The sequence below is a fragment of the Leptinotarsa decemlineata genome, unplaced genomic scaffold (assembly GCF_025532065.1).
Source record: "Leptinotarsa decemlineata unplaced genomic scaffold, Ldec_3_MD MMD2_tig00026347_RagTag_RagTag, whole genome shotgun sequence".
Taxonomy (NCBI): domain Eukaryota; kingdom Metazoa; phylum Arthropoda; class Insecta; order Coleoptera; family Chrysomelidae; genus Leptinotarsa; species Leptinotarsa decemlineata.
In genome coordinates this window covers 858,104-869,531 of record NW_027412698.1, presented here as the reverse complement: position 1 = coordinate 869,531, position 11,428 = coordinate 858,104, and the positions used below count along the sequence as shown (strand labels likewise).

Here is an 11,428-nt window from a genome sequence, read left to right as displayed (position 1 = left end):
CATGTTGATTATCTGAAAGATCAGAGATATTTTCCAAATTCTGTGATTCACTTGTTTGAGATTCATTATCAGCAAGTTTATTATCAGCTATTGTAGGAATGGAAAATAAAAACTGTCTGTTTCTTGAGATTTCTGATTTTGAACTTTTCAGTTTAATTGAGTAAGTTTTATCTCTAAGTTTATGTCTGATGACACCTTCTCTTACTCTATCTTTATCTTTAATATGAACTTCTTCATTATTTTGAAGAGGTTTTAAATTATTAGTTCCTCTATCATATTGACTCCAATTGACCTCCCTGTAAATTTACTTCAGAAGCAAGAGCTGCGGCGTACGCAGAATCTGTCTCAGGTGGGGGAACTAACCCCCCATGAGCAGGTTAGCAAACGTTTGCGCTCAAGTGAGGTTTCACCAAAACCAGATGCGAAAAAGCCCTGCACGGCTGAATCTAAAGCATAGTCAGGTGTAGCTGACATGCAAAAAACCCTCATATGGGAAGGTTGTCGTGGGTATCAAGGTGGAAATCTTGCAACTTGACTATTCGACTACCTCATTAACAGAGCATATGCTTAGTGCCTGCCCCGCTGGGGACCGAATCAGTTCTTTAGAGTTCGGCAGAGCCGTACTCTTACCATCTGACCTGAAATACCACTCACCATATAAATTAATCGGCTTCGTCAAGAAGCTGGGTTTGTTTGGCCGAGTGAGAATAGGTGTGCGCCACAATAAACTCTTGCGGGTTGCGATGGAGGGTCGAATAGACCCACTCACTTTGGACTTAACCTAATCTCTATCATAATGGATGTTTTGTCTCTTTTGAAATGTACTGATCAGTGTTTTTGCAGTACATAATTTCAGTTTTAGAATTTTGTCGGTAGTGGGAATTTGAGTACTCAGGTACTCTTGACATTAACGGTTCAAATGATGATGGCAAATTCAAGTCAATTGGAGTGTTTCTCAGTTGCAGTAATGTTAAATTTGTGTCTTTACCATCACTGTATGATTTACTTGAAGCTTTTTTGTAAGTTTGAATATATATCTTTCACTTAAACCATCAGATCTATGATTTTCTGGACTTGATTTGATGCTTTTAAATTCCCATTCATGACAAAATTCAAAAAACTCATTGGAAGTATATTGTGGTCCCTCATCAGAAAAAAATATTGTTGGTATTCCATGACGAGCAAAAATAGATTTTAGGTGTATAATCATAGTTGAACTGGTGGTATCTTTCAATATACAAATTTCTGGATATTTACTGTTATAATCTATTACCATTAAGTAGCTATTTTGACCTATGTAAAATATATCTGAACCAACTTCTTTCCAGGGAAGTTTTGGAATATTATGTGGAGTTGGAGGCTCTCTTTTTGAATTTTGAAATTGAGGGCAAATTGTGCAACCATCTCTAACCTCATTCTCAACTTCAACTGTCATGGAAGGATAATATATTGATGACCATAATGAATTATTTTCAACATTTCTTTCCTTATTAATTGAGGAATTATAATTTGATTATTTATTTCTTGTAGCCAGCCTCTTTTTATGAAGGTTTTCAGATCAATTAGTTTTGTCTCTACTAGTCTCTACTAGATTTTTTGCAACTTATTTTCTGAAACATTAATGCATAACTTCACTAAACAAATTTGTGACTCTAATTCAATATCTAAATCATTCTTTATTTCAGGAATTTCTGAGCAACATCTCGATAACGTATCAGCTATATATATAGCTCTTTTCCTTTTTTATACCTACAACAAATTGTAATCATACCTTTGTAAGTCAAATAACATTCTCTGTAGCTGGTGATGTGTTCATTAAAGGTTTTCTTACCATAGAAATCAATGGTTTGTGATCAGTTTCGATGTCAAATTTTGAAGCATATGTAATTATAAAATTTTTCACAAACTACCAAAAATCTAAGTAGTTCTTTTTCGATTTGCGCATAGTAACGTTGTGTTAAAGTTAAAGCCTGAGATATGTAAGCTAGTGGTTGATCATTTCGTAAAAGCACAGCTCCTATTGAGTCTTTAGAGCAATCAACTGATATTAAACATTTTTCATTTATATCAAAATGTTCTAATAGTGGATCTTTTGAAATTATTTTTTTAATTTGATTAAAACATTCATCGTGTTTAGGCAACCAATGCCATTCTACATTTTCTTCAATTAATTCTAGGAGAGGTGAGGTTGAATCTGATACGTTTTTTATGTGTTTCGACAAGTACGTTATCATTCCTAATAATCTCTCGTATAGAATTGATTTTTGGTTTTCTTACTAAGACTATGGAGTTGACGCAATCTATAGGTTTATCAACCTTCTCAATGATTCTATTTTTCTGTATTTCTGCTAATTCGACTTTAAGTTTCTCTTTTAACTGTATGGAATTTTTATTGGTGGATGTATAACTGGTTGTACATTTTCATTTAGCACAATTTCATATGGCTCTTTCAAGCAATCAATACCTGAAAAAACATTATTGAATTTTTGTTTCACATCAGAATAATCATTTTTAAATTTATTGGCCGTGAGACAAAATTATAAACAGATTTATAATGAAATATTGGACACCTTTTTAATGCAAATCAAAGTTAGATTTGAAGATTTACTCAAATTAAACTACTTTGATTTGTTGTTGTTTGAAAAATTTTCGTTCTATACCAATGATTTTTCCCAAAAACTTTATAACGACTTAATAGCTCAGTATCCATTTTTCGATGTTATTCAACTGAAAAATGAATTAATCGTAATGTACAGCGACCCTAAAATGCTTCAAAATTGCAAGGCTCCTTCAGATTCATTAAATTTTATGTTTAAAAATGATTTGAGAGATTGCATCCCTGAGTTATATGAACTTATATCTATAATTGTGACAATTCTCATAACATCAGCGTCAGTTGAGAGAAAATTTTCAGCATTGAAATTAATTAAATCCTTTAGTAGAAATTCCATGACTCAAAATAGATCAAGTAATATATCTCTTCTTTCAATTGAAAAAGAGTATATAAAAGAATTGACAGGCAACCTCCGATTTTATGACGAAGTAATTGACCACTTTGCCAATTTTAAAAATAGGATTTTTCTTATATATTATATACATATAGGTATTCTGTATATATATTATATATATATATATATATATATATATATATATATATATATATATATATATATATATATATATATATATATATATATATATACGGTATAATGTATATAAAAATGCATATTTTAATCATTTAAGTTGAGCACTTAACACTGCACTACCCGCGTTCAGATTCAGACATAGTTGCTCGCGACGTATCTCTCAGATACACCAAATTATTTTTTAGAAAATGTGTCCTATATTTGCTAAAATTTACTGAAGTGGGCTGTAATTATATCGCACGTACACTATTTTTTATTAAAAAGCTTCATTTTACAAAATGGAACAAAAACTAGATCCCAAAAAAACGAATAAAATATAATATGTAAAATGTGATTGCACAATATGCAGCTGCTTTATCCTGATCCGCTATCTTCAGCATTGAAGTTTCTTTCAGCACATCCTTCCAAACACACGACAGCAGAGTGTTGCAAACAGAGATATGAACCACACGTCCTAAATTTTTTTATCTATTTGGCTTACGAGAAACGTTATCCAGATTCCTTTCTACATGTCTCTCATCATTTTCTTCCTGAGGTGTATTAGTTTTTGTTAACTCCTTGAGACGTAAGGATAAAGTTAACGGCAAAGATCCCTTGGTACTTCTTCGAATGAGGTGCTCTTGGAGGAGTTCTTTCCCAAGAAGCTTCAAAAACACTCTACGTGGTGGCATATCAAATCCATTACCCAGATGTATAATTTGTGCATTTATACCGGCAACATTCAACATTGAGAAAAATACCGCCATAGACCAACGTCTCGTGTTTCTAGCCACGTTATACATCGAACACATTTTATCAACCATGTCAACTCCTATTTTAGTTTTGTTGTAGTATGTTATTATTTTTGGCTTTTTCTTCGCTCCTGTTTCTTCATCTATGGCGCCATCAAAATGCATACTGGAAATCACTAACACATTTTTTTTTGTTACTTTTATTTTGTGGAACATAAGATACTTGTGTTCCTTCTTTTCTGTATGCAAACACAGTGGAATACTCTTCTCTGTGCTTGATATCTTTTAGCTGCATGGGAATTTGCCACTTGTTCTTTTTTAGGGTTCCAACATATGATAGACGTTTATCTGCTATTGTGCTCAAAAGGGAAACATCACTGAACCAATTATCAGCAGTAAGGTTGCGACCAGAATTATTTATTGGAACTATCATTCGGTTGACAACGTCTAAACTCTTATTGCTGATTTGATAAGGTCCCTCAGGCTGCTTGCCCGCATAAATTTCCATATTGCATGTATAATACATTTTTGAATCTACCAGAGCGAAAATCTTTATTCCATACTTCGCTGGCTTTGAAGGTATATACTGAATAAAGGAGCACCTTCCTCGAAATGCTTCAAGCTTTTCATCCAGTGTGACATTCTCACCAACTGAATAGGAAGATTTGCAATTGTCCACAAATTGTTCAAAAATGTCTCGTATAGGTGCGAGGCGATCATACTTTTTTCTTTCTGCTCTTGTTTCTCGATTATCAAATCTGATCGCTTGGTATAGAAATCTAAATCTTTTTAGACTCATAGTCATACGGAACATTTCGATGCCAAATCCGTTCGCATCCCAAAAATCTTCCAAATTCAACCTTCCTCCTTTGCAGTGTCCTGTTATGTAAAGCAGTCCCAAAAATGCTTTCATTTCAACTATGTCTGTATGTAAGGCATCTCGCCCACGACTATAGTTCTCCTTGGTTGGTAAATTTTACAATGGCATTTAGCATGTTTTCACTAAAGAAACACGACCAGCTTTCTAATATACTTGTAGCATTTTTCGCATGACCAATAACACCAGGAAGTTTTCTAATTAAATTTTGCTTTGAGGTTCTTTTTGCAGCAGAAAAAGGAGTTTTTTTCCAGGAAAACCGCTCAACAACTTTCTCGTTCTTTTTTCTTGTCGCTATGTAAAAATCAGCCTCATCCTCTTCATCGCTAGATGACTCAGCATGGCTCTGTTCAGATTCTGAGCTCTCTTGCCGCTCTTCTATTGTCTCATATTCATCTGTATCATATTCTTCGCCTACATCATCTTTTTGCGTTCTGGTCTCACAAGTAGACGCACTTTCACTTTGGCCTTTACTCACATTCTTATCGTCCGACTCGTCAAATAATAATCTATGGATTTCTTCAATGTCCTTTTCGTTTTCTAGATTGTAAAATTTTTTACTGGCTGCCATTTTCTCTAAAAAAAAATTAATTATCATAAATGCATCCAAAATATACAAATGTAATCGCGTCGTATCTAACAGATACAATACATTTTTTATGTGCACTAAAATATATGAAAACAGGAAATCATTATATCAAGCTTCAATACAATATGTAGGCATATCAAAAATAAAAATAAAAAATTAAAATATTATATTCAGAAAACTTACTCGAGTACTCGCAGCGTATGCACCAGATACACAGCTGGCGTTGTGAGAAGATGCATCGACGTTTACAGCACAAACTTTGTCCACATACTGGAGGTCTCGAATTAGGAAGCTACATAGCGCGTCTGCCGCGTGGTCCAAAGAGTAGCGATATTAGCCGAATATTATCGAGTCATATATATCTCAGATAGGGCGCGAGCAGTGCAGTGTTAACCAAAGATATTACCAAATATTAGAGTTATGCATTATTTATTACAGTTTTTAACTCAAACAAATAATTTTATTTTGATGTTTTTATTTTTATTTTGTAATTTGTTTTTTTGAGTTTTTGTTCGTCTTGGTTAAGAACGAATGTTCTGTTCTATTAGTTTCTTTTTTATTTTTTTCCTTCCTATCCAAAATTACAAAATACACCTTTCAGTTCACCTTTCAAAATGCGGGACCCTCGCAGACTATATTGAACTTGAATGACCGCCGATTAAAAGTAGTTTGCGGGTGCCTTGTGAATTCACTTCAACAAACCAGATTCAACCTTCCTTCCTACCCATCCTTCCTTTCCTTTCCTGGTAAGACACGACTCTCACCTCCCCGTTGGTTCTAGCTGGACAATAAAATTTACTTTCAGACCTGTTTTTATAAGCATAATCAAGTACTTGTGCTTATAAAATATTTCTAGAAAATTTTAACAAAAATGTGGTATTAGAATAGAAAAGTATTATTTACTGACTGAGAATAGTTCACTTATATTGAATAACTCAAAGACAACCCTTTTTTGTTTTTGTTATTTCAACGGTTGGTTTTATAAGTATAGTTTTCGGCAATACACAATTTTTGTTTGCATTAATGCAAATATTACGTATTTTGCTTCAAATAGGTGCGGTACCCCAAAAAATTTTCGCGCCTCCGGCGGGCTTTTCTGTGTATATATAGTATTTATAATTTGAGCTTTCTCTGTTCTCCAATGCACGAGCCGTCACTGGTAGAGACCAAGTATCCTAATATCAAACTGATATTATTTGCACTCGACGGGCATTTCGCTAACAGCGATGTTGCCAAACCCTTCTCTGCTATAATATGGGTTCAGTTTTTATTAGATGGCAGCACTGGACGGGTAAAAATTCATTGAATAAGGAAAACACGTTTTATAGATTAGTCAAACATTATTTCATAATTTATTTTGTAAAGAAGTTGACTATATTTAATCGTACAATTTCGCTATCTCAAAAATTTTGAAATTCGTCAAAGGAATTAAAAGTTAAAAACATGTTTGGAAAATAAATAGAAAAAAAATTGAGTTAGCGACATTCTTTGTTTCATTATCGATAACTTTTCCCTATACATATTTTTTATATAACATTTCATTTCTTCACAAAGTATTTTCGCGATTTCCAATATGGCGCTGCCGCTCCATAGGGCTCTTAATTATCTTTAAAAATTTCAGGTCTATACACTTAGGGAGACCTATAATAGTAAACTTCTACCACATAAAACATAATGTCTAAACTAGTATATTTATATTTGCATTTTAAAATACATTTTCCTATCACTCGAAGTGTCTCATTTGGAAATGTGTTTAATCTGCAATTAGTTTTTTGTAATTGAATATTATCGATTTAATTTCCAATGATTTTAATTTATCTATTGAAGTAACATTCGTCATTGCCCCTGTATCTAACCTACAGCTTAGTTTGTGGCTATTAACCTCAAAACAAATAATGAAATAATCGTCAATACTGATACTCTCAGCATTTACAAGCCCTATAAACAATTTATCTGATACTGAATCTAAATTCAAGTATTTAATACTTTTTTTAAAACAAACCTTGGCAAAATGCCCTATTTCATTACAGAAATTGCACTTAGCTCTGTATGCTTTGCAGAGTTGGCCTCCATGCTCCATCCCGCATCTACTGCACTCTGAACTGCTTCCATTCCTTATATCTGACTAGCTGCTCGCCCTTGTATGATTTGAGTCTCTTTTCTCTTCCTTTTGGAATGTATTTGGAAAGTTTTTGACGATTCTCTTTTTATTTATGTAATTCACCTTCTCAGGCTTTCACAATTTTTCTGTTTGAAGTTTCGAACTCTCTATACTTTTGCAGAGATTGATTGATTGCTTTTCCCAAGTCCATCTCATCTTCTTTCAATAGTCGCTGTCTAATATTTTCATCTGCCACCCCACACGTTATAGGGTAGAAGCACCAGTAAATGGACGGTTAAGGTTCTGTTAATTTTCAAATCATCATAATTATTACATCATAATAAATATTTACGTTAAGTAACTTTCTATGTGATGGTGAAATAATCAATTTTCAAATTTTATCATTGAATTTCAGTAAATGCAATGTAATGCAACAAAATCAAAATTAAATGTAATTAATTAATTTCTACCGTGTTAGGAATCACACGTTAAAAGGTAAGACCTCGTTAGTCCTTAGCTCGCACAAGTTTTTCAACTCCTGAGAGTTGTCGTTCGTATGGGGGCGGCAGCTGATTAACAGAAAAAGAGATTTTTTTTAATGCATGAATCCCTAGTAAATAAACGCCCAATTCCAGTAAATAAACTGACATGATCTAGTGAATGAACAAAGTAAATACATTCCTGAATAAATAAGAGAATGGCATAAAAATCAATGAACCGGCATATATTGCAAAGAACAAATACAATGTATTATAAGTATAGCATAAAGATTAGTTATATTTGCTAATTTCTTGACATTCATAGCATCCAAGTTTTTTCAAAATCGATGGTAAAATTGCTTCCATGATCTGATTTTCATTGTACCAAATTTGGTCTTCAGGAACCGGTCATTTGAACAAATTGGGGCTAAGTGGGGCCATAGCTTTATCCTCATATTCATCGTCTTCTATATTGGTGACAATGCCAGGAAAGTACTTCTTCTGGTATCTGACTATTACATAAGAACCTATGGTAATTTGTCCATAATCATGTTCTACTGTTGTAGACACATCAGATGTCAAGGTGGCAGTTAACTTGTTCTTTCTTATGCCCTTTTTCATAATAGTTGATCCTGAGAAATTGATAGTCAAACTCAAAACGAGGTCTAAATATACCTGTTTACCTATTTTTTGTAAAACATATTTCTCATTTTCTGCAACTTCTTTCGAATTGTCATTTATTATTTTAGATGCATTGGTCTCCACTGAGTTTGTTTTTTTTTCTTTTTGGTTATTGACGGTGTTAAATGAGTACATACGGTAAGAAATTAAATTTTAAGTTGCCAATATTATATATAGAAATCAATTGCTTACCATTTTGTTCAGGTAGAACATTAGTTTGGATGGTTTTCCTCTTTCTAGGAAACTGTAATTTGTTCTTTTCCTTCTCTTGCTTTTTAGTCTCCCTCATGGCTTTCCTTTTATGAATCAAGTCTTCCTTCTCTTTTTCAATTTCTTTGATGTAATTGCAAAGGGCATAGGTGCCGTTGGAGTTTTTTTTTGTCCGTGTTTTTTCGATTTTTTTCCCAGTGCAAATGTTGAGACCATACTTTTGTTAGTATTTTTAAATTACTGTGCACTATTATTTTCTGATTATTAGAATCATCCACTTGGATAGTTTTGGCTTCATTATAAATATTGTTTTCATCGTGAACATTTTCAAATACGGCGTCAATAATATCATCTAATATAGAGTTAACTACATCGAGGCTCATATTTGGTGATTCTTTATAAATGTATTTTTGACTTTCTTCTTAAATACAGATACTGGTTTCGCTAAGTAGTTCGGCAGATACCGTTGATTCTACTTTGTTGCTGTTCATATTTTCATTTTCCAATTCACTTGTTTCAAAAAGGGAACCATCGATTTCTAGTGGAAATTTTATTAGTTCTTCAGCTGTATATATACAATTATTATGGTAGTTGGTTGGTGAATCTTCTATAGTCGACAATTATAGCATTTGTATAGCCTCGGAATCATTTTCAGGAATCTCAACCAGGTAATTTTTATTGTAGTTGGTTGGTAAATCTTCTATAGTCGATAATTCTAGCATTTGTATAACCTCAGAATCATTTTCAGGAATCTCAACCAGGTCATTTTGTATAGTTTTTTCGCCACTACAAATGCGTTTCTGAAAAATTTTCCAAAAGTCGTATAAAAGAGAATTATCAGTGGATTTTTGTCCCCGCATAATATTTTCGAACTCAGATAAGAGGTTGGGATTTGTGTGGAATTCAAGAACTTTTAGAGCAGTTTTGTGTTCATCTACTGCTAGAAATACATCCTGGGACTGGTGGTTTGCTAGTTATAGTCTTCGGGTGGAAATGCATTGAGAATAACTCACAACAGCAGCGTTAAATGGATTTAAACCACACTTTCGGAACCCATTTTTAATTATTTCTGGATTTATCGCCTCTACGTTGGCTCTATGGAAAATTGGGGCAAATGCATTTTTTGTTATAGACTTAGTAGTTTCCTTCTTATATTTTTGAACCTCGAGTTTCCACTGTACTTTTAGTGGCATTTGACAAGAGACAGTACAATATGATTAGATTTTGTACACAATAATTGTGTAATTCCATATTTATGTGTGACTTGTGTCCATCCAGGCTTTGTTAATTAAATCTATGATAAATTCATCTACACTAACAGGCAATATCCTGCATTCGATACATTACTTTTAGACCTGAAGTGGGTTTCGAATTTTTCTATCAAAAGTTGCAGCTTGTCTTTCTCGTCTGTAGTGAACTTGAAAGTGTTGAATATCTCAATTCCTTCATCACCAAATAATTTTAGAAATTTAGCACACTGGGTTGCTTCTGCCTTCTTCGTTAGTTATGTAGTGTGTAATTTTAATTTTGAGTCATCTAACGCTATATACTGACTTTTTCTGGAACTTGTTTGTTGTGAGCTTTCAACCTCAATTTTTATTGTTGTATTTTCCACTTTTACTATTTTATTGTTAGTATTTCGGCACCATGTTATGTTCATAGGCAAGTAAATGATACACACTTGTCGTCGTCTAGATTCAGAATGCCTTTATTCAAAAATCGAAAACGGTTCTTCCGTCACGTCACTTATGACACTACACACTGTTGGCAACTTGAGTGCGTTCCAAAATACCTATATTAACATACATCACAATCAAAACTGAAACACTAAAGCTCATTTCTGGAAAATATATCATCAGTTAGCACATCTAATTAACTTAATAATACAAGAGAGATATGTCCTAAATGGATTCAAACTGGCGGTAGTCAAACCTGTATATAACTACGAAAATATAATGTATACTTTGTAGCAGGTTCAAAAAGAATATATACATATACACATAACTAGTAGTTATGTGTATATACATATACACATAACTACACATACTACGCGTATCGCTGACAGGTGTGTCCATATACTCACGAACTGAATAGAACCCATTTTCTGAAAGAAATCTTTTTAATTTTTTTTAAGCAAATCATATCTAGAATCTTCCAACTGGATGGTTATTTATTGTAGAGAGCAACTTCTGGAGAATTATTAGCAGATTTATTTAATCTTAATCTCTGTGGTCTGAGCTGCCCAGCACCGCGGGTGTTATATTCATCTAGAATATAGAATCTTCCAACTGGATGGTAATTTATTGTAGAGAGCAACATCTGGAGAATTATCAGCAGATTTATTTAATCTAAATCTCTGTGGTCTGAGCTGCCCAGAACCGCAGGTGTTATATTCATGAAAGTTTGAATTCACACTTAGTTTATTTTTTCTACTATGGATTTCTAGTACTTGGTGGAAAATATAGAGAGCAGGTAGTGTCTGGAATAAAGGTTCACAATGGTCTCTGAAGGCAACATTAGCAATAATTCGGATGGCTTTTTTTTTGAAGCCTAAATACTTTGACAAAGTCGGGTGCATTACCCCATAGGAAATATGAGAGTGGAAAAAAGCAGA

General features: G+C 33.2%; 1 protein-coding gene across 1 annotated transcript; it reads right to left on the bottom strand.

Moving 5' to 3' along the window:
- Positions 1-3,263: 3,263 nt before the first annotated feature.
- LOC111504424 (uncharacterized) lies at positions 3,264-5,870 on the bottom strand. The gene is made up of 2 exons (XM_074183957.1): positions 5,527-5,870; positions 3,264-5,330 (listed from the first exon to the last, which is right to left on the bottom strand). The coding sequence occupies exon 2, from the start codon at positions 5,323-5,325 to the stop codon at positions 4,828-4,830; it is 498 nt and encodes a 165-aa protein (XP_074040058.1). The 5' UTR covers positions 5,326-5,330; positions 5,527-5,870; the 3' UTR covers positions 3,264-4,827.
- Between the last annotated feature and the right edge of the window lie 5,558 nt (positions 5,871-11,428).

Bases quoted from the DNA above. Each gene is read 5' to 3' on its own strand.
- LOC111504424 (XM_074183957.1), bottom strand. From the start codon at position 5,325: ATGGCAGCCAGTAAAAAATTTTACAATCTAGAAAACGAAAAGGACATT.